We start from the raw sequence: 25,905 nt of genomic DNA on the forward strand, positions 1-25,905 counted from the left end.
GAGAATTAGACATCACATTACATTTCTCATAATATACTTAGTCTACAAAGCAAGAAATTTTTGAGCAAACACAGATGTTGATAATTTAAGATGTACATTTTTTTTCTTCTCCTTATCTCCTTCATCTTCTTTGTCTTCTTCAGCGTCTTTTCTATTTTTTCCTGTTTTGCTGAGACAGGGTTTCTCTGTGTAGCCCTGGCTGTCCTGGAACTTAACCTCAAACTCACAGAGATCCACCTGCTTCTGCCTCCCAAGGGCTGGGATAAAGGCGTGCACTACAACTGCCTGCTCTGAATGTACATTTTCATAAAAAGTGAACAGGAAAAGGTTAAAGGGAAAAAAATTGATGGCCTGAAAGGAAATTGACAAAGGAAAGGACAAAATAGTAAGATGAAGAAAAGGGAAATAGACTGAGAGGGGAGAAGGGATGAGGAGAGGAAGGAGGAGAAAGGATATGGAGAGGGAGGAGAAGGGGTGTGAAGAGGGAGGAGGGGTGTGAAGAGGAAGGAGGAGGGGTGTGAAGAGGGAGGAAGGGTGTGAGGAGAGAGAAGAAGGGGTGTGAAGAGGGAGGAGGAGGGGTGTGAAGAGGAGGGGTGTGAGGAGAGAAGAAGGGAGGAGAGTGAGGAGGGAGGAGGAGAGGTGTGAAGAGGGAGGAGGGGTGTGAAGAGAGAAGGAGAAGGGGTGTGGAGAGGGAGGAAAAGGAGAAGACAGAGGAAAAGGCACAACTGGTAAGTGCCATTCAATTACTTTTGTCTCACAAATTTGGTGCAAATATATCTTTGGAAATGTTATGTATTTACAACTAATTCAGTCGTATAAATATTGGAAAATATTTTTCATCATGTCAGAACATGACAAATTTCTCTTACCTTGACGAAGGTAGTAAATCACTAGGTTTAGCCTAGCTTCAGGAATGACATCAACCAGGGGAGGTAAAACCTGCAAAGCCCCTTCTCCTCCTCGGAAAACAACCTACACAGAGAGCAAGAGTGTCACTGTGGTGCCTCAGGGGCTATGCATGCTCTTCACTGTAATCGTGAAGCAGCATGGGAGTGCTGGTGTGCACACTTGTGATCCCAGGACTCGGGAGCCAGGTGTGAGGAGAGCATGTCCAAGGTTAGACGGAGCTTCACAAGGAAACCATGTTACCACAGTATCACAAAAGTAAAAAGCCCATGATGGCATTTAAATAACTTTTCAGAGCCTGTTCCCTCATTTCCCAATGGAATTAGTATAAATTACAATTACATGAGTTAAAATGGGCTGTGTGGCACATATATAGTAGATACTTAAATTTAATTCTACAAATATTCATTAGCTCTATGTCTACTACCATATTAAGCACTGGGGTTACAGCAAGACCAAGTCACTCCCCTGCAACCACATAAATTATTCAAGTATGGAGAGTCCTTCAGAAAGCAAACAAGGGCTGGTGAGATGATTCAGTAGGTAACGTGCTCGCCACTGAGCTGGACAACTGAGTTCAATCTGTGGGACCCACATGATAGAAGGAGAGAACTGACTCTTACAAGTAGTCCTCAGGCCACCACATACATGTAAGTCATGTGCACATGCTTACTCATACTTGCACATGCATACATGCAAATGTAATAAATTAGTTAACAGACGTGATTAAAAATGTAAAAGAAAAGCAAACAAGTATGCTGTTAGATAATGAGTGTTACAAGGTTAAAACCGAAAACATTAGCCAGTGAGATGGCTCAGCAGGTGGAGCCCCTGCTGCCAAGACGGACAGCTTGAGTTCAGTCTCCAGGACCCACACGCACATCTCCAGCAAACTATTCTCTGACTGCCACAAGCACACATGTGCACTAAGAAAACACATTCCCACACAGAAGTAAATGTAATGAAAATTTAAAAACCATTTTCTCACACTATTCAATTTCCAGAGCCTAGCAAATGTTCAGAACACAGAAAACCGTCCCGCTACACTGAATTGAAGGCATCAGGCATGAACTTTGTAATTTCCCCACCTTAGAATACTAATTTTGATGATTTTTCCCAGTTCCTCACAAGGGGACTTCTTCATGTGCCTTGATCTTGTGACTTCTAACTCCATCTGGACTCTGTCTCCATTAATCACTGTATCTTCAGTCTTCCCAGAGTAGCAGCCCTATGTCTCAACTTCAAGTACACACAAGGGGTTCTGTTCTTGTGTAAAATCTCCACTTTGTTCCCTCCTTTTTTTCTTCCTTTTTTTTCCTGAGAATGCCCCCTATTTTCTTCCTTTTCTTCCTTTCAATGCTAAGCTTCAAAAGCTGTGGCTGACTGCTAATTTCCTCTTGCCCTGCCCTCCTTAGCCTCCCCACACTTGTCCTTTGCTCCCGCACCCTACTCAACTTACTCTCATAATCACAAGCTCACCTCTAACTAAATGCAAGGGACTTTTTTGTGTTCTTCTTCCATGGTTATCTGTGGTTTGGCCCTGCTGGCTTTAAGATGATTGTAAAAGTCACAGCACCATTGGTAGTATTCCACCAGATAGTGGCTGTTACAGAGAAATATAAAAAAAAAAAAAAAAAATCTGGCTCAGCAGGTAAGGGCTGGTTACAACAAGCTGAACACCCCTAATTAAAAAAGTCAGTACCTGAAAATGTTTAAGTGTTGCTGCTGATGCCACGAGTGCAAAATTCCACATGTGACCTCAAAAAGTAGGCTGGCTGGGTGTCCTGGCATATATATGCCTTTAGTCTCCTCACTGGAGAGGCAGACAGGATCTCTGAGCCTGGTCTGTGTGTACACAGGGTTGCAGGCCAGCTAGAGCTACACAGTGACATCTTGTCTCAACAAGAGGAGGAGGAAGGGGAGAAGGAGGGGGAAGAAGAAGAAGCAGAAGGAGAAGCTGTAGTTTCTCGATCGCTGTTTTCAGATGGGGAAGCGGAAACTCACCATACAAAACCATTGGCTCTGTGCTCCCTGGTGCCTCACTCAGAGCACATAATCTCTGCATCTCACTGTGCTGCACGAGGTAGGCTATGATTTCACGTGAGCTTGGATTGCATTTAAGCAACGGCCATCACAATCTAGCCCTAAACACATTAGTTCCTTCCCACTTTCTCCAGCACACACTTACGACTGGTACAATCAGCCCTAGTTGTCTTACACACATCACACTTGTTCTACATCCATGACCTAGATTAAAATGAGCCCTGAAGACTCAGCCAGCATTCAAGGATGAAGCAATCGTCCTATTCTACCCATGAAGATAAGTTCCTCTGTTTTCCTCCAAGGAACAGAAACACTTGAGTCTCCATGCCTTGCCCTTCTTTCCAAATGTGACCCACATTCTGCCCTCCCAATAAGAGGAAAGACTGGTGTCTGAAACCCCTTTTATCTCTTCCACAGTAAGGCAGCACTCCCTAGAGTAGGGCGGTATTTGTTGGGCGTTTCCCTTTATTAGTTGCTATGATGTACCAAAATAAAATAGGACTCAAGTCACCCAAGACGGGAAACTCACTCACCAGATTGTGTCTGATGAGTTCTTTAGCAAATTCAAATGGTGACGAGGCATTGTCCATCAAGCTTTTGAGCTCTGCCTAAAAAATAAAAAGGAAAGACTTATCAAAGTAATAAGCATATAGTTCTTATTTTCTAAGATTTATTTTGTTATTATATGTATTTATTTTGATTTTTTTTTTTCAGTTCTCTCTATGTAGCCCTGGCTGGACTTGAACTCACAGAGATCCACCTACCTCTGCCTCCTGATGCTGGGATTAAGACATGCACCACCACACCCAGCTTCTTATTTTCTTAAATGTGTGTGTGTGTGTGTGTGTGTGTGTGTGTGTGTGTGCGCACTTGAGCACTGTCTTCACCTAAGACTAGAAGCACTGTTACAGGTGGGTGTTAACCATCCAACATGGACTCTGGGAGCTCAACTCAGGTCCTCTGCAAGAACAGTCTAGACTTGCAACCACTAGCTGATCTGTCCAGCCCCAAGGTACAGTTCTTATGACGCATACCTATCTAGTGCTTTAGAGTTTACAAAGCATTTAATGTGCTATCTCATTTGATCCTGGGGGCTCTGGGACAACATAATTATTATCTACATTTTACAGATGACATCACTGAGTCTTATAAACAAAGGTTAAGTGTTTTGGAGGCTGGGGATGTAGTTCTATAGCATGCTTGCCTAGCAAGAAGGGAGCCCTGGGTTTGAGCCTGAGTACCTTATAACTGGGAGTGGTGGTACACACCTATAATCTCAGGACTATAGAAGTGGAGGCAGAAGGATCAGAAGTTCAAAGTCATCCTTGGCTATACAGCAAGTTTGGAGCCATGGACTATACCATGGACCTTCTAAAAGAGTTAAGTGCCTCAAGCCCCAGACTAAGTAGGAGGTTTAAAAACTGTGCTCGTGTCTTAGGACCCCTAGGGTCAGTCCTTATTATCAGTGTCAAGGGCTTAGAGATTAAGCCTCTCGTTGTTTTAGTCTTCCCATTCCACCCACATTCTTTTCTTCTAACTTTATAAAGTTTATTATTTAAAAAACTTGCAATAAAAATCACACACCAAAATTAACCAGACCCAAATTCCTTGAACTTCTATACAGTATCTATGTAGGAGATACACAGATATGTCTATACAGTTTGAATAGCAGTTCTGAATTCATACAGCTTCATGTTGGATTTTACAATTTTACTATCAAATATATTTTTATGCACATATCTACTGCTAAAACCAAAAAAGTCTATGACAGAATTAAGACAAGAAAACCAATTATGTTATATCCAATTCATGCCCATTACCTGCATTCAGTACTTCCTCATTCCCTATTATTTAGGTCATCAGTTTTCAACCTGTGGTTCGAGACCCCTTTGGGAATTGAACAACCCTTTCACAGAGTTCACATATAAAATATCCTGTATATCAGATATTTATATTATGATTTATAACAGTAGCAAACTTGCAGTTATAAAGTAGCAACAAAAATAATTGTACGTTGGGGGTCACCACAACATGAGGAACTGTATGTATTAAAGGGCAGCAGCATCGGGAAGCTTGAGAACCACTGATATTTGTTCTCTGTTACTTTATTTTAATTAGGTGTCTCTGTGGGCGTCTTCATGTAGTGGTGGTGCCCTCACAGAGCAAAGGCATTGGATCTCTTGGAGCTGGAGTCATAGGTGACTGTAAGCCACTGCATGTGCTTGTTGGGAATTGAACTCAGATCCTCTGTAAGAGCAGTACATGAGGCATCTATCTGTCTACTCAGGCTCCTGAATTCTGAATTCTAACGTTTCCTCCTGTGTGCTGAACTGAGCCTGTTTACAAAACCCAGTCCAAGTCCATTCTCCCTCGGCTTTCCTGTTTGTCGTATCATAACCTCTCCTGTATTCTCTCGATCCTTTAACCTGAACCCACATACAGTGGCTCTGTAGCCCCAGCCCAGCCCCAGCACAGGATGGAAGCTTGCAAATGTAGCACAGCAGCAGAAATAACAAAATTGGGTGGAGGGAAAGAATTGACTTTCCAAAGTTGTCCCCAACCCATAACATATAAGCCATTCACATGTGTACACACACACACTCTCTCTAAATAAATAAATAAATAAATAATCCTGCGACTAAGCCCAAAGAGCCAAATCTTATCTCAAAACCCACACAATAGAAAAAGAGAATTGGTTCCTGCAAGTTGTACAATGTGACACACACACAAATATATAAATAATAAAAATGTTTACTAAGTCAGGCATAGTAGTGCATGTCCTTAATCCTAACTTGGGAGGTAGAGGCAGAGGCAGGCAGGCCTCTATGAGAGTGAGTTCCAGGATAGCCAGGGCTACATTGTGAGACCCTGTTACAAAAAAAAATTCTTTTTGTTGCTGTCTTCAGACACCAGAAGAGGGCATCAGATCCCATCACAGATGGCTGTGAGTCACCATGTGGTTGCTGGGAATTGAACTCAGGACCTCTGGAAGAGCTGTCATTACTCTTAATCACTGAGCCATCTCTCCAGTCCCTCCCGCCAAATTTAATAGAGTAAAATCTCTAAAGGATTGTTAATGATATCAAGCTTAAAATCAAGACTTTTGTTTATGTGGTTTTTAGTCAATAATACTTCTAATATGAGACATTGAAACAGAAAACAAAATAATCAGTAAATAAAAATAAGTAATTTATTATATGTTAATATAAATTATTATTTTTAAAACTATATTTACCAGGCAGGCCAGTGGTGATATACACCTTTAATTCCAGTACTTGGGAGACAGAGGCAGATGATATATGTGAGTTTGAGGCCAGCCTGGTCTATACAATGAGTTCGAAACAGCCAAGGCTATACAGAGAAACCACAAAAACTAACCAACCAACCAACCAACCAATCAACCAACCAACCAACCAACCAACCAACCAAAAACTGTATTTACCAACACACAGAGATTGGCTGTTTCATACTTTCCACAAATAATAAGTCAGTCGGTCAGTCAGTCTGTCTGTCTCTCTCTGTCTGTCTGTCTCTGTCTCTCTCTCTCTCTCTCTCTCTCTCTCTCTCTCTTTCTCTCTCTCTCTTTCTCAATTGGTGCTTTTTGTTAGAAAGTTGCGTGAGCTCCAGACAGGAAGAAACTTGAAGAAAAGATGACAACTGGAAGGCCATGTCCATGTTAGCATCTGTTATTGTTTTTCAGTACAGGCATAATAAAGAAATGTCCTTACTGCTTTGGAGGACAAGTTAGTAACAATACCACTGCCATCATCTCTTTCATGTTTACTTCAAATATAGCCCTGAAAAAGTCACTGCCTGTCACCAACACACAATGACATGGGATTATTTCTCCTTTCATGATAATTTTGAAACCATAAAAAATATTCTGTTTTCTAAACATCTGTAGTATACATTAGATGTTCTGTCTATGATCTTCTAATGCAAGGGAAATTCTTTTTCTTTTCAGAAGAGATTCCATTCCATGAGCTTTGTTCTCTAATATGATAGAGACTATCAATACCCAATCCCACCTGTTCTTAGGACATTTGGCTAGTCCTGCTTGCTAGCAGGCTCTGAGACTTCCTGAAGCTGCGATCTCAGCATCATGCAACCAGCGGGTAAGTTCTGTGGTTCTCATGTGTTAAAATGGTTCTCATGAGGTAAAAATAAAAAAGTCGGGGGGCGTCTTAAACAAAGGAACAGAGGGGGGGGGTCTGCTCACAGACTCTAGGTCCCCTGCTGTGAAAAGTACAGAGTTTATCTGAATCAAGTGGGTATTTCGCCCACTTTCAGATCTAGGTAGAAATAAATAAAAATCTATGGGGTTGGGGATTTAGCTCAGCGGTAGGGCACTTGCCTAGCAAGCACAAGGCCCTGGGTTCGGTCCCCAGCTCCGAAAAAAAGAAAAAAAAATCTATAACACCAGGCAGAGTGAATACAGACATACCTTATAGAGTTATTAATAAAGTCTGAGGCTCCAAGCAGAGAGCTTAACAGATGTATTTTTGGCTAAAATCTTAGTGTGACAAGTTGCTTACTTATTGGTATTGGTATTAATAAAAAAGTGATCAAAGTGTTTTAAGAACTACTCCACTAAGGCCATATGACTTGATGCTGGCTAGCAAGGGTTTGTGGTTATTTTGTTATTTACCTCAACAGGAAGCTCATGTAATCTTAATGTGGGTTCCATGGGAATTTTGGGTTAATTTCCTGATACGACAGATTAGGAAAGCCTAAACAGAGCTTGCAACCTCCCAAAAGAACAATGCCAACCAACCAGAGCTTCCAGGGACTAAACCACTACTGAAACACTATACATGGACTGTCCCAGGGCTCCAACTGCAAATGCAGCAGAGAATAGCCTTGTTGGGGCATCAGGGGAAGGGGAAGCCCTTGGTCTTGCCAAGGTTGGACCCCCAGTGCAGGGGAATATGGGGGGCAAAAGGGGGATGGATGGGGGAATACCCATATGGGGGAGGGGGAGGGGAGGGAGTAGGGGCTTATGGACAGGAAACTCGGAAGGGGAATAATCTTTGAAATGTAAGTAAAGAAATATATCTAATAAAAAATTAAAAAATATATAAAGATGATAAAAACATCAAAAAAGAAAAAGAAAAGTCTAAACAGGCTCATACACCATTGTTTAGCTTACTTCTTTTTTTAAAAATTGTTTAATTTTCACAATGGATGTGATTTTTGAGCTTATGGTTATATTATTCCTCTGGGAGAGAGTGCAAAATACAAACTTTTCTGGCTACAGACTAAAATACATGGTATTTTGGGAAAAAGGTTTTGTCTTTGTGTTTTTAAAAAGGGTGATTAGGCTGTGGACACCTTCCAGAGTTATACTGGTTAGATTTGATAAATGTAGACCTCCTGAAAAACTAAATTCAAGAGACTCAAACAAAAAGTTATCTAGATACCAAAACTTTTGTCTTGAGAATTATATTTTCCAGAATGTACCTGCTTGGATTCCTGATCTCAAGGACTTTCAGCTGGATCCAGTCAAGGCAGGCACATCAGGCTACAACATTTGCTCCATTTTCCCTACTGCCTACCCGACCAAGGACATCTCAATGCCTATGTAAAACTTGAAGAAGCCACTGAAGAGTCACTGCCCCAATTCCCTGGACTTTGGGAGGCTAAAGGTGGTTATTCTAAGGTTGTCTTTCTAGAAAATGTAGAAATGGTCATAATTTAACAGGGAGGAATTAGCTCAAATTGATTATACAGCCATTATCTCATTTAGTAGAAATCTTTATATTTGTTACTAAGCTAAAGTTATAATCTTTTACATTGGTACAGAATTTATTTGATACAAGTTTAGGTTTTCTTTGATATAAATTTCTTATCAACTTAAAATTAATATTGTTACTTTCATGTGTAGGCATTGTGCCTATACAACACATTTAAGTATACAAGGCTTAGACGCAGTCCTTTACTGCTACTAAAAAATTAATCTGAGATGATTCAACATGTGGGTTAAGGGCCCAATAACAAATTCATGGCTCTAAGTTTACTGTTAGAGTGTTTTCAAGATAATTTATTAAGATAATTAATGGACAACAGTCCATATTACTTACATAGTTAGATGGTTTTCAAAAATATCAAAAGTCCACAAAATCTAACATTTAATATTATTTATCTTTTGTTGAGATATGTCTGCTCCTAAGAGCTCACCTTTGGTGGATTTGAAGAAGAAATTGAACATTTCCACCTCCAGATGAGGTGATGTATTGTGGTGAGGCAGCCACTAGGCAAGTATTGCCATAATTCATCTACAGACTAAATACTGTCCAGAAAAGGACATGCTACAGAATTAATTGACTGATAATTTCTGCCAAGCCAGAGTGATCAGCCCTTCAAAAGTCTGTCAGATGATCCTAGGCCAGAAGGCTGAAGACTTGCTCTCACATGTTGCTGGCAGGGGACTGTGCAAGTAGAAAATGGTCTCTATAACCTGTCTCAGTTCTAGAAGCCGTGTTAGGCTTCCTGTATTTACAAATATATTGGTCATTCTCAGATTTCTATGGGATTGAAGACTGATTATATTCTCATAGCCTACTCAGGCTTTTTAACTTTGAGAATACCAATTTAATTAGATAGTTATCAGATAGTATACAAGCTAGCCAGGATATAACATAAATTTTAAGTCTTTCTTAAGCTGGAATGGATAACTAAATGTTCTGTTTAACTGACAAATGTTGGACTGGGTGTTAGACATATTTTATACTTTTAAATTACAAAATGATAATAGTTGTGTTCAGCTTATATTTGAGAGAAAAGTTTTTTTTTTTTTTTTTTTTGGTTCTTTTTTTTTGGAGCTGGGGATTAGACAGAAATGGTGAAGTGTAGGTTGATGTTACACAGGTGAAGGCAGGTGCAAGATAGAACTAGGCCTCTCATTGGACGAGAAGGAAAAATGGGCAGGAGAAAAGTTTTAGAGACAAAGGAGACTGGAGTGAGGAGGAGGGAGCTGAGAGAACATGGCAGCAGATGTTAGGATTCCTCTCTGCACATATTACAGGTTGTTATGACTATTCTTAAGGGACGGATATATACAGGATTTTGTGTTGTCTAGATGGGGAAATTATAGCTTATCAATTGGATCAGAGGATATTGTGTGGTGTGTTTTTTTTTTTTTTTTTTTCCCGGAGCTGAGGACCAAACTCAGGGCCTTGCGCTTGCTAGGCAAGTGCTCTACCACTGAGCTAAATCCCCAACCCCGGTGTGTTCTTTCATATGGGGACTTAATTGAATTCAAGAAAGTGTATGGTGGTCGGATGCACCGGGCCCTCCATGGAATTGGGATGTGTATGCCTGGCATGGTGGAAACCAGCCAAGAGTGCTGTGAGGGCAGGGCAGCCTGACAGGGTGGGGCGCTGGGATGGCTCTCAGACAGCAGATCAGAAAGTAGATGGGGGCAGTGTGGAGCCGCTGAAATAAATTAGTGCCAATTCCAATGTCCCATTGGAGCTGGAACTAGCGAGAGTGTGACCTCCAGGGTATGCATGTAGGAACCATTCAGCTGCATTTTTATTTTTATTGCAACACTCATGCTGCAACTGCCTCCACCATCTTAAAACCTGGCTTTAATAGAGGGCCCCTATTGTGGCAGGGTTAGAAGCACGAAGGGTGACAAGTGAGTCATCCAGAGACAGCATCTAAGAAGATGCTGCTCTGTCTGTGTACATGGTGAGAGTGCCAACACTGTGCCCAGGCAGCTTGTCTTCCCCACTCAAACCTTGGCCTGTTTCACAGCCTCTGCAAAGTTCTCAGGGACCCAGAGACGCCAGATCACATTTTTCTTTTTCTTTTTTCTTTTTTTTTTTTTTGGAGCTGGGGACCAAACTCAGGGCCTTGCGCTTGCTAGGCAAGCACTGTACCACTGAGCTAAATCCCCAACCCCGTCAGATCACATTTTTAAATTACTGAATATTATTTAAATATTAATGATCTTACTGAAAAACTACAAAAATAATAGAGGAATTATTAAAACATTTTAAAGTAAACCAGGCAGTAGTGCCACATGCCTTTAATTCCAGCACTTGGGAGGCAGAGGCAAAGGTAGGTAGATCTTTGAGTTTGAGGCCAGCCTAGTCTACAGAGCTTCAGGACAGTCAGAGATACACAGAAAAATCCTATCTTGAAAACCAAAACAAGATGATTTTAAACTATACTGAAAAAACATGACAATAGAGAGTTGTGTCAAAAGGGAAAGGAAAAACAGATTGAGGGAAAAACTTACAAGCCATTTTTGAACTGGAGTGTTTATGAGTCTCACAGAAGAAGAATCTTTTTTTTTTTAAAGATTTATTTATTTTATGTATGTGAGTGCATTTTCACTGTCTTCAGACACACCAGAAGAGGGCATCAGATCCCATTACAGATGGTTGTGAGCCACCATGTGGTTGCTGGGAATTGAACTCAGGATCTCGGGAAGAGCAGTCAGTGCTCTTAACCGCTGAGCCAGCTCTCCAGCCCATAGAAGAAGAATCTTAATGCACATATTATTTACTCTTTGAGAACTTCAAGCTTGTGTTTTGTAAATTCACAATGTGTTTTGTAAACTTGGGTGTTTAAGCCAGGCATGTGGCTCCTGCCTGTACAAGGCACACTTGGGAGACTAACATGGAAGGATCCGGAGCTCCAGGCTGGCCAGAGCTATACAGTAAGATCCTAGGATGGTTTGGCGCCAACCCAAACAGTACAAATGGAAGAAACATGTGTCTAAGAAAGCAGTGATGCAAAAATGTAGACAGAGCTGGATCTAAAAAATGTCTGAGGAGTTCTTAACCTCACCAGATTACCAACTGAACAGATTTGAACACACGGTAGCACCAAATCCAATGGACAGTGAGAAAGGTGGGAGACAAAGGCAGGGAGAGAAGGGGGGCAAGCTCTTTCTAGAAGCTCTAACTAAGAGGGAATGGCAGATGATGGCGTGGAGATGAAGGAGAAAAAAGTGACAGACATCAGGGTTCTAATACTGGTTTACTCAACACATGATGGGACAGGCAACTTCTCAGCCACGAACAGACTCTAGAGGAAGAAGCTGAAGCAGTTGGTTTTCAACATTTATATTAACACACATCATCTAGGAAAAACTATCTAAAATACACTAGATACAACATAGATCATTCGGAAAGGAAATTCCTTTTAGGATATCAGATTTTTTTTTTAAAGGCATTTTTTGGCTCACCTTTAATGCCAACACTTCAGAAGGAGAAGCAGGCAGATCTGTGTGAGGTTAGGGTCAGCATGGTCTACACAGGAAGCTGGAGGCCAGCCAGAGTCAAGAGTGAGACCCTGTCTCAAAAATGTTTATATAACTCTTTGTTTATAGAATCAATAACCAAAGACATTAATACAGAGCTATAGGCCCTAGAGTTTATAAAGTAACTCCCACTAGAACTGAGATAAATAGAAACATATCTGCGTGCCTACCTCAGCTGCTTTGCCATTATAAAGGCGAAAGTGATTGCAGGCCTTAAGGTTGAGGGCGATGGTGCTATCAGGAATTTGCTGAAGGTAAACAGCCAGGACTTCTTGAGACACATCATAGTAATCCAATTTGTAGTAGCAGAGGGCCACATACACATTGAGGGCCAGGTATTCCCTGTAAGCAGAAAGACTCAAGCTGAAGTATGTTTCACAGAAATGTCTAACTGCAAAGCTCAAATGAACAATAAGGCAAAGAGGAGAGGGCAAGGATCTGCCCTGGAAGGAAGAAAGCAACATATAATCAGGATGTTTTCTTTCTCTTTTTGAGTTCAATATTTGAATGTCTTTAAACCAGATTTGATATACTTCTCTTTAAGAAAGTTTTTATTAGCACATATTAGTTATACATAATTGGTTTGTTTATGACATTTTCACATACATATATAATGTATCTTGATAGTATTTGCCCTACATTATGCTCTCTTGTCCCCTCCCACTCATCTCCTTCCTCTTTTCCATTAGTCTTTGCCTCATGTCTTTTAGTGTGTGTGCAAGGCACGCCACAAGACATGTGTGTGTGTGTGTGTGTGTGTGTGTGTGTGTGTGTGTGTGTGAGAGAGAGAGAGAGAGAGAGAGAGAGAGAGAGAGAGAGAGCACTCCAGTGAGTTTAATCATGGTTACTTATAAAGGCAGGGATGAGGGGTCATTTATAGAAACACAGGCAACTTTCCAGTGGATATATCACCACTAACAAAAATGTTTCTCTCTTCCTACAGGAGCTATCGACTGCTTCTATTTTCCCAGGTGAAGCCTCATAGGCCGCTCCTCTCCAGCAACCATCAACTGTCCATTAATCCTCAAAGAAGGGCTGAGCTTTGTAAGCACCCCCTCCTCCATATTGGAATGATAAATGGACCAACTTTGTGCAGGGAATCATAGCATTCAAGGAAATTCAAGACATCTAGAGGGCAGCATTCGTCAACACACCACCTTTTCCTCTTACCTTCTTTTCTACTCTCTTCCCTAGTGTTCCCTGAGCCTTTGAGGAAGTGACAGAGATGTTTCACTTAGGGACCCTCTTTAACCTGTCCCCACCCCACCCCCCTTAACCTGTTGAGTGTCTACAGTTAATGCCACCCACTGGAAAAAGTATTTCTGGCCATAGCTGGCAGCAGCATTAATCTATGTGTATAAACATAAAGATCTAGGGCTGGAGAGATGGCTCAGCAGTTAAGAGCACTGACTGCTCTTTCAGAGGTCCTGAGTTCAAATCTAAGCAACCACATGGTGGCTCACAACCACCTGTAATGGGATGTGATGCCCTCTTCTGGTGTGTCTGAAGACAGCTACAGTGTACTTATAAATAATAAATAAATAAATCTTTTTTAAAAACCATAAACATCTAAAAGACAAATTGAGAGGTATATCATGTCCCTGTATAAAAACAACAGCAGTAGCTTCTCTACAAGGATAAATGACTTTTATGGTCATGGGCTTTTAACCAGTTTTACAGTACTAGAAATGAATTCTCCCTGAGGAAAAGTCCTCAGATCAGAAGGCAGTTGGTTGCCTCCATAACATTTATACCATTGTTGCATTTGTGGGCAATCTTGCCTAGCATGTTGGTAGTTTAGCACACAGCATACACAGCTGAGTAAGAATGTTGACAACAGTTTTCTTCCAGCCATTGGCATAGAACCTTCCAGCACTGTGAAAGCTAGTCAGGTGCCTTGGTTTGAATGAAAATGGATCAAATATGCTCATATATATTTGAATTCTTGGTCTATGGTTGGTGGAACTATTTGAGAAGGATTAGGAGGTATGGTCTTGTTAGAGGAGGTGTGTCACTGGAAGAAAGCTTTGAGGTTTCAAAAAGCCCAAGTTCATTCCCAACTAGCTCTGTCTCTGTCTCTCTGTCTCTGCCTCACAGATATTGTCATAAAATGTAAGTTTTCAGCTACCCCCCCCTCCCAGCACCATGCCTGCTTGCTACCACATGCTTCCCACTGTAGTGGTCATGGAATCATCCTCTGAAACTGTAATTAAAGTCAAATTCAATGCTTTTATAAGTTGCCATGGTCACGGTGTATCTTCACAGCAATAGAACAGCAACTAAGACACCAGGAGAGGAAGCTTCAAGCTCAGTTCCAGCTAGATTTCTCTGCCAAAAAAAAAAAAAAAAAAAAAAAAAAGGGTTGGGGATTTAGCTCAGTGGTAGAGCGCTTGTCTAGGAAGCGCAAGGCCCTGGGTTCAGTCCCCAGCTCCGGAAAAAAAAAAAAAGAACCAAAAAAAAAGTAGATTCTTCAATATTGGGACATCTAAGCAGCCAAAAGTGATGGCAACAGTCTATATGCTTCAGGGGCCTTTAGGGCCTTTCTGGTCAACAATCCACAGGGGTGTGGCCCACACTTAGAACTGGGATTTTTCATTTAATGACATTTATGTCTGTATACATGTGTGTGCCTGGTGGCCATCAAGGCCATAAGAGGGCATCTTCCACCTCCAAAGAAGAGAGATTTCAGTACTTTGCTGCCATGGACAGGCTTAAATAATGCATTTTTTGTTGATATTTTATAAATTATTATTAATTTTTAAAGATAGCATACAAAGTAACAAGTTTTTTATGATATTCTCATACAAATGAATCATTATATTCATTCTAACCAGTTTTTCCCCCTTCTTCAAGGTCATACATTTTCAAAAATTTAAATGTGTATATACACACACACACATTATACAGTCAGTGATCAGTAAACGTGTCAGTATATACATTTTATGGGAATTGGAAGGCATTAGACAGCTCCTTACAAAGGAAGGATGCTAAAGGTAGAGGCCAAGCATGATGGCACTCCTTTAATCTCAGTACTCTGGAAGCAAAGGCAGGAGGAGATCTGTAAGTTCAAGGCCGACCTGATCTACATAAGAGATCCAGGACAGATACATAGTAAGAACCTGTCTCAGAAAATAAAGGGCCTGGAGCAGTGGCTCAGTGATTAAAAGCAATGGCTCCTCTTCTACAGGACTTGGGTTTGGTTCTTGATACCCACATGGCAGCACATATGTAACTCCACTTCCAGGGAAGGTGATGCCTTCTTTTGGCCTCCACAGATACTAGGCACACATTTGGTGCACACACATGCAGGCAGAACACCTATACACATAAAATAATAAAACTAAAAGCAAAAACTACAAGAGAAAAATGGCAGAGAAAGTCTGACGTGAACCATACACAAAGCATTCTGAACCTCGTCGGATTATCAGTGAGACAGATTTGAATACATGGTGGTACTAGGTCCAAAGGACACGAGGCTCTAAGCCAAACTGGGAACAAAGAGAACTCATAAAATGGCAGAGATTTCAAGTGGTCAGAAGAGAACACACCTGTTATCCAGCAGTATCCGCTTGTATATATCAATAGCTTCCTGGTAATGAGACCGCATGTAGTGGATTGAGGCCAAGCTAAGCTGGTCCTCTTTGATATCCTGAAGATTCTGATGAAAGTTCATTAATTTCTTCTCATCATTAAACTACAATTGTGAGAAAAGACAGGCAGAGTCACACTCACGTGAGGGAGAAGCCCAGGTGGTGGAGGCCTGAATGCCTCTCTGGCCGCTATCTCCCTGTTTTCCCCATCTTCTAGATCTTTATCTTTTTGGTACTGCTGCAGAGAAAGATGTCAACATCTCTGGAGACAGAGCCTTGGTAACAGAAAGGCTGTCTGTTACAGCTATGATTTACTACTTGATATCTCCACCCTATTTATTTTTCTTCTTCTTATGGTTTCTTTTCTTTTCTTTTCTTTCTTTCTTTTTTTTTTTTTTTTTGCTTTCAACCCTTGACAATTCTTTCCCATTCTTTTGTATTGCTTTTTCTTCAGTAAATAGTGTGTAATCAGGATGTACTTGTCATCATGTAACTTCATAAACACATTTTAAATGTTCTGTGGTAGGTTGGTTTCATCGTCTCCTCAGTTACTACCTGCGGCTGTTGTTTTAGGCCATCAGAGTTCAACCTGCCTGCTTATTTATTAGGTGATCGCTATGAACAGCAGCTGCCTGTGTTATACACGGGACCAAACTGATACATTTGTATGTAACTCTGGATGCATAGACTACCTACCCTTCCTGGTGCTTCAGCTCTTTTATTTTTAAAGTATGTTTATTTAATAATTGTATGTGTGTAGATGCTTCCCAGCATACATGTAGATGCATCCGGTGCCCGTGGAGGACAAAAGAGAGCATCGAGTCCTCTGGGACGAGTCACAGACTGTTGTGAGCACCGTGTGGGTCTGGGAACCAGAGTGGGCTCCTCTGCCACAGTGCTCTGCACAGCTGAAGCTTCCCAGCCTCCTTGAATCTTTCTTTCAGAGAGCCTGTTTTAACCCTGGGACTAAGAGAGAGCTGCGCTCCCAGGGGTGGTGGTGTAAATGACCTTGGCTCCATATGCTCATATGTTAGTGCTTAGTCCCCAGTTATCAAAACTGCTCGGGGAAGATTAGGGGGTGTGACCTTGTTGGAGTGGGCAGCCTTGGAATAGGTGTGTCACTGGGGATGAATTTTAAGGTTTCATAAGCCTAAGCTAGTCTTTCTTTCTCTGCCTGCTGTCCCACTGATCAAGATGTAAAACTCTCAGCTACTGTTCAAGCACCATGCCCGCTGGCTTTCTGCCATGATGATCATAGATTAACCCCTGACACTGCAAACAAGCAACCTAAAAAAAAATGCTTTCTTTTATGAGTCACTTTTAGCCAGATGGCGGTTTAATTCCCGCACTTGGAAGGTAGAAACAGGTGAATCTCTGAGTTCAAGGCCAGCCTGGTCTACAAAGTGAGTTCCAGGACAGCCAGGGCTAAACAAAGAAACTCTGTCTGGGAGTTGGAGGAAGCAATCATCAAATTTGTGGCTGAAGAGATGGCTCAGTGGTTAAGAGCACTCACTCACTAGCTGCTCTTCCAGAGGTCCTGAGTTCAATTCCCAGCAACCACATGGTGGTTCATAACCATCTATAATGGGAGCTGATGCCCTCTTCTGAGCATGCAGGTATATATGCAGATAGAGCATTCATATAAATCAATCAATCAATAACTCTAAATAAAAAGTTGCCTTGGTCATGGTGTATCTTCACAGTAATAGAACAGTGGCTAAGACAATGGAGTTCTAAGAAGGAGGACCCTCAGAACCTCTTCTGCAAAGAGATAAACTACTCTTAAGGGATGGTGTCCCACCCCCTAAAGAGAGACTGGGCCTTTAGCTCAAGTGATAGCTGACCTTAAGATGCTATCTAAGATTTCCAGATAAAAGCATCACTTGAACCATTTCAGATAAGCATCCATACACCTGGGCTAACTCTGAATGTGACACATGAACATGGTGGTTTCATTTCAATATGAGGGCTTTGCTTTCTGCCTTAACCCAGAACTCCTTTATCGACAAATGTGAGTAGTAACCAGTGTTAACAGAAATACTGAAAAACCAAAGAAGTAATGTTAGCCTCATTCTATGGATTATCCTACATAAAAAAAAAGAAAAGAAAAAGAAAACACAAGACAACAATGACAGTCCTCCTCTAAAGATCCCAAGCTAGAGTAGTAACTATGATAAGACACTTACAATATTAACAATTCGTCTTAGTCACTGTTCTACTGCTGTGAAGAGACACTATAGCCAAGGACTACTCTTGTCAAAGAAAGCATTTAATTGGGGGCCTGCTTACAGTTTCAGAGTTGTGCTCTATTCTCATCATGCAAAGAGAATGGTGGCATGTGGGCAGAATTGGAGAAGTAGCTGATAACTATAACATAATTCATCCAGGCAGAGAAAAACTGGGCTTCGCATGGGCTTTTGAACCCTCAAAGCCCACTCCCAGTGACACAGCTCCTCCAAAAAGGCCACATCTTCCAACACCTCCTAATCCTCTCATATATTGCCAATCTCTGATGACTGAGCTCAAATATATGAGCCTTTGGGGGCCATTCTTATTCAAACCACCACACAGCTCATACTAATGCTTTCAAACTACAGACAAATAGTTTAAATACCTATATTTCCTGACTATCTCAGGAAAAACATATGACTCTGTTGTAACCTTACTTTATATTTTGGCTTGCTCCCTTGTTTGTCTTTTAGACATTGTTGAAATGATATACATTACTGATTATAACTTCATACCATTTCCTTTTAATTTATTCCAGCATTGGATTTTTTTTCTCTAAATTGTTCTTTTCTGTTTGGCCAGAGTATCAACATGTAACAGTCCGTGGGGCAGTAATACAAACTGGACCGTCTGTGTATATTGATAACAAAGGGAGAACTGTGCCATTAATAAAGTAAAATGATGAGGATTTATACCTGGACAAAGTGTGTTCATTTCTCCAAGACTTCTATCATCAATAAGATGTGAGCTTTTGCTTTACGCTTTAATGCCGTGCTCACATCACAGTTCTCAGGCACCTCCTTGTGGAAGGAAGCCCTGTCGTTTTCAGCACTGATCTTCGGATTGGGTGTAATAATCTGTTGCATAACGTACTGTCTATGTGGTTTGATGTCCCATTTAATGATAGGCCCTGAGTTCCCCTGAATGATGACCCTTTAAACCCCCAGCTCCAAAGATCTTTCAATGTGTCCTAAGCCCAGCTAAATTGAGACCTTTGATCCCTAGATAGGCTGGGTCTTCACCTTTATTCTCCTATAAAGAAGTTATAGAAGATGGATATTCAGTCTTCTACAACCCTTAAAATGAAGGTCCTGGAGCCTGGAGAGATGGTTCAGCATTAAGAGTACTTGCTGCTCTGGAATACCTGGGTTCAGTTCTTAGCACCCACATGACGGGTTATGACCATCTGTAACTCCAGTTCCAGGGTATCTGACACTCTCCTGTGGCCTGTGTAAGCACTGCACATGCATGCTGCACAGACAGGAAGGCAGGCAAAATACCCATAGAAATAAAATTACTTTTCTTAAGGAACTGAGGTCTCAAATAGAGAAATTGAGGCAGGATAAAAAGATATGGAGTTATGTTGAAATGGATAGAAAAGGGTAAGAGAGAGGAGAACCTTCTCCAGTCTGCCCTGCCTTTACTGCTGAGAAAGGCAGGAAGGCTTAAGACTTTACTGATGAGGACCTAATGGTGAAAAGAGGCAATGTGTGTTTCCAAAACACCTTGAATGGTGCTCATGCAGGGCCAGATGCTGCGTCCCCAGAGATGCTGCAGTCAAGGAGGCTCTGCTACAGCAATCAGGCTGTACTACTTGGGGCTAAAATGATGGGAAGCCTTAGGTTCCTAACATTCTCTTCTCTTAGACTAACTTTTAACTTAACAAATTATACTCTGGGCAATTTTAAAAGAATAGGAGGGCTTCTTATCAAACTTCAGACATATAGCCACACTGTAAAGACACTCTCTACCTTGAGAAGCCATACCTGTCTTATAGGATGTGGGCTTTGTGCTTGTGTTTTTCTTTCCTCTCCCCTGTCTCCCTTCTCCCCCCTCTCCTCTCCTCCCTCCTTCCCCGCCTCCCCTCTCTCTCCTCTCTCTGCACCTTTGTCTCTGCAGTTAATAAATCCAATGTTGCCTCTTGAATTTAAAAAAAAAAAGGATGTTTTTTTTCCAAAATAAGTAAGTCCTGAGGCTGACCTGTAGTTTGATCACTGATACACTACAGACGTGTGCGCACGCATACACTTGTACCCATGTGTGCTTATGTGATACTGGAGCACAAACTCTGGGCTTCCTGCATGCCAGACAAATGGGCCATCACTGAATACATCCTCATCTTTTCCTTGAGCCCCAGTTGGCCTAGAATTCACTCTGTAGACCATACTAGCCTCAAGCTTGTGGCAAGCCTCCTCTCTCTGTTCCAAGGATTACAGGCCTGTGCTGCCAAGCCTGTCCTTAAATCTGCAAGTGAAAGGCTAACACTTGGTTGCAGGTACTAAGTTACAAAGTCTAGAGGGCAAAGCTTTAATTAATTGGTGCTCACTTCTTTAGACTGCACTGCTTAATTCAGAACTTATGAAAATAAAATTTCTTCTCTCTCTCTCCCTCTCTCTCTCTCTCTCTCTCTCTCTCTCTCTCTCTCTCTCTCTCTCTCTCTCTCTCTCTCTCTCTCTCTCTCTCTTTGAGACAGGGTTTCTCTGTGTAGCCCTGAATGTCCTGGAACTCGCTCTGAAGGAGATCCACCTTGCCTCCACCTCCTGATTGCTGAGATTAAAGGTGTTTGCCATCACCACCCAGCAAGTTCATGCTTCCTTAGGCCTGAACATTGGAAAACATCCAAAGAAGCAACAAAGGGAAATGATGGCTGAACTGTGGCACAGCTGTCTGTTAGGAGTAGTAATGATGACAGTAAATGAGGTCCAAATTCAAGTTCTGCAGACAGCACCCAGCTAAAACCACCGAGGAGGATCTCTCAGCATCAGCCAACATGTTACACGAGAAACATTCAGAGTTTGCAAGAGAACATAGAGATCAAAGTACATATGAACTTTTAAAGTATATATGTCTTTTTTAAAAGACAATTGGGAAACTATTTTAGAAAGATTTCACGGCCCAAGAACTACCATTTTATCTCTTCTGTAGACTATCTTGTGACAGAAAAAAAGATAACATACTTTTGAACACAAAATCTGGACTTAAAACAGTACATATACATATAGCATGATCTGAATTTGATAAAAGAAAATAATTCACATTTCCAGAAAGATATGGGGACAGTGGTATAGTTCAGGGGCAGAGTAAATGCTTAACATGCATGATGCCCTCAGTTTGATCCCCAGCACTAAAGAAAGGGGGAGAGAAGGTGGGCAGAGAGAGAAAGTGAAACATGAACTTTAAGACTAGATAAGAAGAGCTGGAGAGATGGCTTGGTGGTTAAGGGCACTGCTCTATTAGAGGAGCTGAGTTTGACTCCCAGTACCTACACAGTGGCTCACCACCTTTTGTAACTCCAGCCCCAGAGGATCTAACACCCTCTTCTGGCCTCCTTGGATACTAGATGGTGCACAGGCATACATGTAGGTGAAACACCCATACAATAGAATTAAGTAGTAGTAGTAGTAGTAGTAGTAGTAGTAGTAGTAGTAGTAGTAGTAGTAGTAGTAATAGAAAAAGGTCAGAAGAGAAAAGGAAATGTTGATTATTGTGTTTATATATAACTTTTTAAAAAAAGACTTTTTCTAGGGACTAGAGAGATGGCTCAAAGGTTGAGAGCACTGACTGTTCTTCCAGAGGTCCTGAGTTCAATTCCCAGCAACCACATGGTGGCTCACAACCATCTGTAATAAGATTTGGCTTCCTCTTCTGGCATGCAGGCATATATGCAGGCAGAACATCATGTTCATAATAAATAAATGTTAAAAGAGCTTTTTTTAAAAAAAGAATATAATGAAAATATCTTATTTTTGTAATAATGAGAAGACACAAAGTATTTCGTGAAATAAAATCAAAGACTTCCATTTCTAATAATAGTGGGCTTGTTGGGAGCACAGTCCTTTCACTAAGAACAAACAGACATTTGAATGCTACTAGAAATCTGTGTGGAGGCATGAAAGTTACAAACTTGGTGAAGCTCTGAGATACTAAGATCCCAAAGAGATGAGAAGGACGGGATGTAGGCGCCCACCGAGATAAGCCCAGCAGCACTTATCTGTTAAGGACTCTGGTTAGCTCAATCGGTGGCTGAGTTGCCAAAAGCTCAGTGGGAGTCACATGGGCTTGATAGACAAGACATTTGAGGCTGTCAGTGAGGAGTCCTGGGGATAACTTAGCAAGGGGAGCGCAGGGGAAATTCATCGGCTCTCAGAACAGCTGGGGACGAGCTTTAAATGGCTAATACTGCTGGCAGCAGCCAGTCCATTGGCTTCTGTCTGTCTCATGTGCCTGCCAGATACAAAAGTAAATCCTCTGTGGAAGATGGCAAACTATCTAGACCTCTAATTATCTTCATATTATTTTCATCTATAATAGCCAGAATTCAACATGATATGATCAGACATACAAGAAATAGGAGTATTAGACCAAAAATCAGCTGTCAGGAAAAAAAAAAAACCTATGAGAATTCTTAGACCTATGTTTTATGTTCAATATGCATTGAAATTAGGAAGTTTTAGTAAAAATTTTAAAATGTTAAAATTAAAATATAAATTCTGGAAAAGACCACAACTGAAATTAAGAACTAAGTACAAGGATGGATTTAATAAATGATTAAACATGGCTGCAAAAAATTGGTAAGAAATTTCCTCAAAATATATATAAAAATAGAAGTGTTTCCTTGACACAATGAAACTGTTTGTATAGGTACATATTATTGAAGTCCTACAAGGAATGAACAACAAAACAAAAAAGAAAACCCTTGACAACCAAAAAAAAACCTCGATATGTAAAAGACATATGCTATAGTAACCTCTAAAGTACTATTAAAAGTATGAAAACAACAAGCTTACAGAGAGCAAATGTGGGATTTTTAAAAATCATTGCAAAAAGGATATAAGAAAAAAGAAGATGGAATTCTGATTATCTGGGACAAATAAAGAAATGAAACAGTCAGATGGCAGTCGCAGGCCTGGGTGTGGTGGTGCCTTTAACCCCAGAGGTTGGGAGGCTTAGTCAGGAGCTCATGTATTTTAGGTCATCTTGAGCTATGCAGCAAGCCCAGCCTGTACAACATAGCAAGACCACATCTCAAAAGTCAAGAGCACTGGATACAGCTCAGTGGCAGAGCACATGCATAGCACGCACAAGGCCCTGGGTTTAATTCTTAACACTGTAAAATAATAATAATAATGTTGTGAACATTTTAAATGCACCAAATATATTTTCATATACTTCTTGTTTGTGACTTGATTAACTTTCTGTAAATCAATTTAGCAACATTAACAGAAATTTCTAGTTAAGTATTTCTACCACTGTTGGCAAAAGAAAGAGAGAAAAATGTTTTTAAAGCAAGAAATGTGGAATGAGAACATCATTACCTTGTGAGCCAGATGGAATAGTAGGCGGTTTTGGAGTCGGCTTTTTGGAGCTGGCAGGGAAAAACAGAACCATGTTGTTTGATAAACATGTGCTTTTAAAATAACATCTATCGATACACACTGAAATTAGGCTGGAGAGATGGCTCAGTGGTTAAGAGCACTTGCTGTTCTTGCAGAGGACCCAGGTTCAATTCCAAGTTTACAACTGTTCATAACTCCAGTTCCAGGAGATCTGGTGCCCTCTCTGGCACATTCAGGCAAAGCACTCACACATAAAATAAAAAATCTTGGAGGAAAATTAATTCAATAGTCTATGAAACGTAGTCCCTGGGTGAGTCTCAGGTGGACTGCCCAATCCTTACCTAGCTGTATTGTCTGCTAGAGTAAACAGTGTGTAGAGGAGCGAGAAGGGAGCTGTTCTAAGGTCCTGCTCTCCACTCTGACATCTACCCTGCTAGCTGCCATGATGTTCCACAGCACAGCAGTCGATGAGCACAGTTTGGTCTGCCTCTGTGCTGCCCACACACTAAACCAAACAGTGGTAAGAATCAGAGTCACCTGAGAACACACGTGGAGCCACCCACATTTTCCATTCACCCCAGGGATCTTTCTCAATTCCTCCTGAAATCCTATTCTAGAATTATACTCCCACGTTTTCCTAAATCCAGAGTTATATTCCCATATCTTCCTCCACACCAGTCCACTGTATTCCAGGGATCTTCTACCACAGTTCAGTACCACCCTCAAACAGGCATCGAAGAAAAAGGCTAAACTCCTTTCAAGTTCCAGTCTTGTTTGTAGTCTTGTCAATTTTCCATTCTGGATAACCAATTCTATATCTCTTTTACAGAACAGTATCATACTTCAATGCATGAAGAAATGAAAAAATGTATGTAAGTATGGAAATGAAGTTGGCTGCTGTGAGCAGCCTTCCTGTGCCCACCAAGTGTCCCAATGCACACTCTTAGAAACATGAGAGAGTTAGTGCCCTAAGTGACCTGGTGAGTGATTCCATTTGGAAAAATTACACTAGTGTATAAGAAAAACAGGGTACAAATTAAAAGTGGTTTTAAGTTCCCCATTTTCCTTGAAAAATGGGTAAGTCTTATACATGTAAATATGAATTCTACCCTGAAAATTATTTTCCCCAACAATTTCTTTTGGTGGTGGTGGGAACAAGATCTCTCTGTGTAGCCCTGACTATCCTAGAACTCACTCTGTAGACCAGGCTGGTCTTGAACTCAGAGATCCACCTGCCTCTGTCTGCAGAGTGAGTGCTGAGACTAAAGGCATGTGCCACCACACCCGGCTTCCTTACAATGTCTTAATCGATATTCCCTTGCCCCCTTTCTCTACGTTTCCTTAAGCTTCATCTGACTTGCACTCTAATTATCTTTCATCTTTTTTCATGTGCCCTCTTTACCTACAAGTTTGCTAACAACTCTTCTTTAGCGGCTTTACCAAGCTTCTACGATGGGGAGCCCACCAGGATCCTGAGGTGGGGATCAGCTGGCCTCCAAGCTTCTCACTGTGAGCAAGAGCCCCATAGCCCATAGTAGAGTGGCTTGGGAAGTGCTCCTAACCACTGGCCTCACCTGAAGGCCGCCTGTGGCCTCTGAAGCCACCTTGTCCATCTTATCCCAGCAAGGGACTAACTTCCATAGCTATTGAAATCTGCGAATAGCAAAGTGACTTTCAGCTCTCGTGTCTGTTGTTGGGGTTGAGGTTTACTTCTGTGGCAGAGTACTTGTCCAACAAGCATTTAGCCTTGGACTAAGTCTCCAACACCCAGAAAAAAATTGCAAAGATTGTAAGACTGGATTTAAAAAGAAAGTTTCAACTGTAAATTGAAGTATCTATAAGACACACACTTTAGAAGCAGAGATAAAGTTAGGTACAAAGCAAAGACTAATCGTGAGTACCATACATAAAGTGCCCATTTTACCTTTAAACCCAGCAGCTTCTGCTTGTTTATACATTCCAAGGAAAAAGTAGGTGCAGGCCAAGTTTACCCACACTTCCGGGTTGCAATTCTCCTCCTTCGCCGCGTTTTCGTATTCCTGAAACAGACATTTAGTGATGGCCTTGCTCGACGGTAAAGCAAATTCTCTAGGGTGGAAGGATTCTCTCTCACAGAGCAGCCTACACTCTGGGGATCCCACAGCTCCTCAGCCGTTATCTACCAGAAGAGGTTACACTTACATGTGATTCTATCCAGACAGAACTCTTGCACACAGAATTTACACTTTTTTTCTTGTACATGAAATTTACACTTTGGTTTATCCTCATTTTAAAATGTCTTAGAAACCTTCAGAAATGAAAACAACCGGAATATATTTTGGTAACTTAAAAAGACATGTGATGGGGCTTCTGGAGAGATGGCTAAGAACACTGGCTGTTCTTGCAGAGGACCCAGGTTCGATTCTCAGCAGCCACATGATGGCTTACAATCGTCTGAACCTCCAGTTCCAAAACACCCAATGTCCTCTTGGCCTCTGCAGGTACCAGGCATGAACCTGGTTCCCATGCACACGTGCAGGCAAAACAC

At 41.3% G+C, this 25,905-nt stretch overlaps 1 protein-coding gene across 3 annotated transcripts in view; it reads right to left on the reverse strand.

Annotated features, from left to right (window-relative positions):
• Positions 1-25,905, reverse strand: part of Ttc26 (tetratricopeptide repeat domain 26) — a 55,323-nt gene that overhangs the window by 23,964 nt on the left and 5,454 nt on the right. For all 3 annotated transcript variants that reach the window (XR_004388314.1, XM_032906735.1, XM_032906734.1), the window contains exons 4-9: positions 25,303-25,417; positions 23,358-23,407; positions 15,772-15,917; positions 12,394-12,565; positions 3,483-3,557; positions 870-972 (exon numbers count right to left, since the gene is read on the reverse strand). Coding sequence is in view for 2 of the 3 variants with exons in the window: in XM_032906735.1 (XP_032762626.1) it covers positions 870-972; positions 3,483-3,557; positions 12,394-12,565; positions 15,772-15,917; positions 23,358-23,407; positions 25,303-25,417 (661 nt within the window). In the remaining variant the exon portion in view is untranslated. The remainder of the gene's footprint in view (positions 1-869; positions 973-3,482; positions 3,558-12,393; positions 12,566-15,771; positions 15,918-23,357; positions 23,408-25,302; positions 25,418-25,905) is intronic.

Source organism: Rattus rattus, chromosome 6, assembly GCF_011064425.1.
Source record: "Rattus rattus isolate New Zealand chromosome 6, Rrattus_CSIRO_v1, whole genome shotgun sequence".
In the NCBI taxonomy this organism is placed as follows: Eukaryota; Metazoa; Chordata; class Mammalia; order Rodentia; family Muridae; genus Rattus; species Rattus rattus.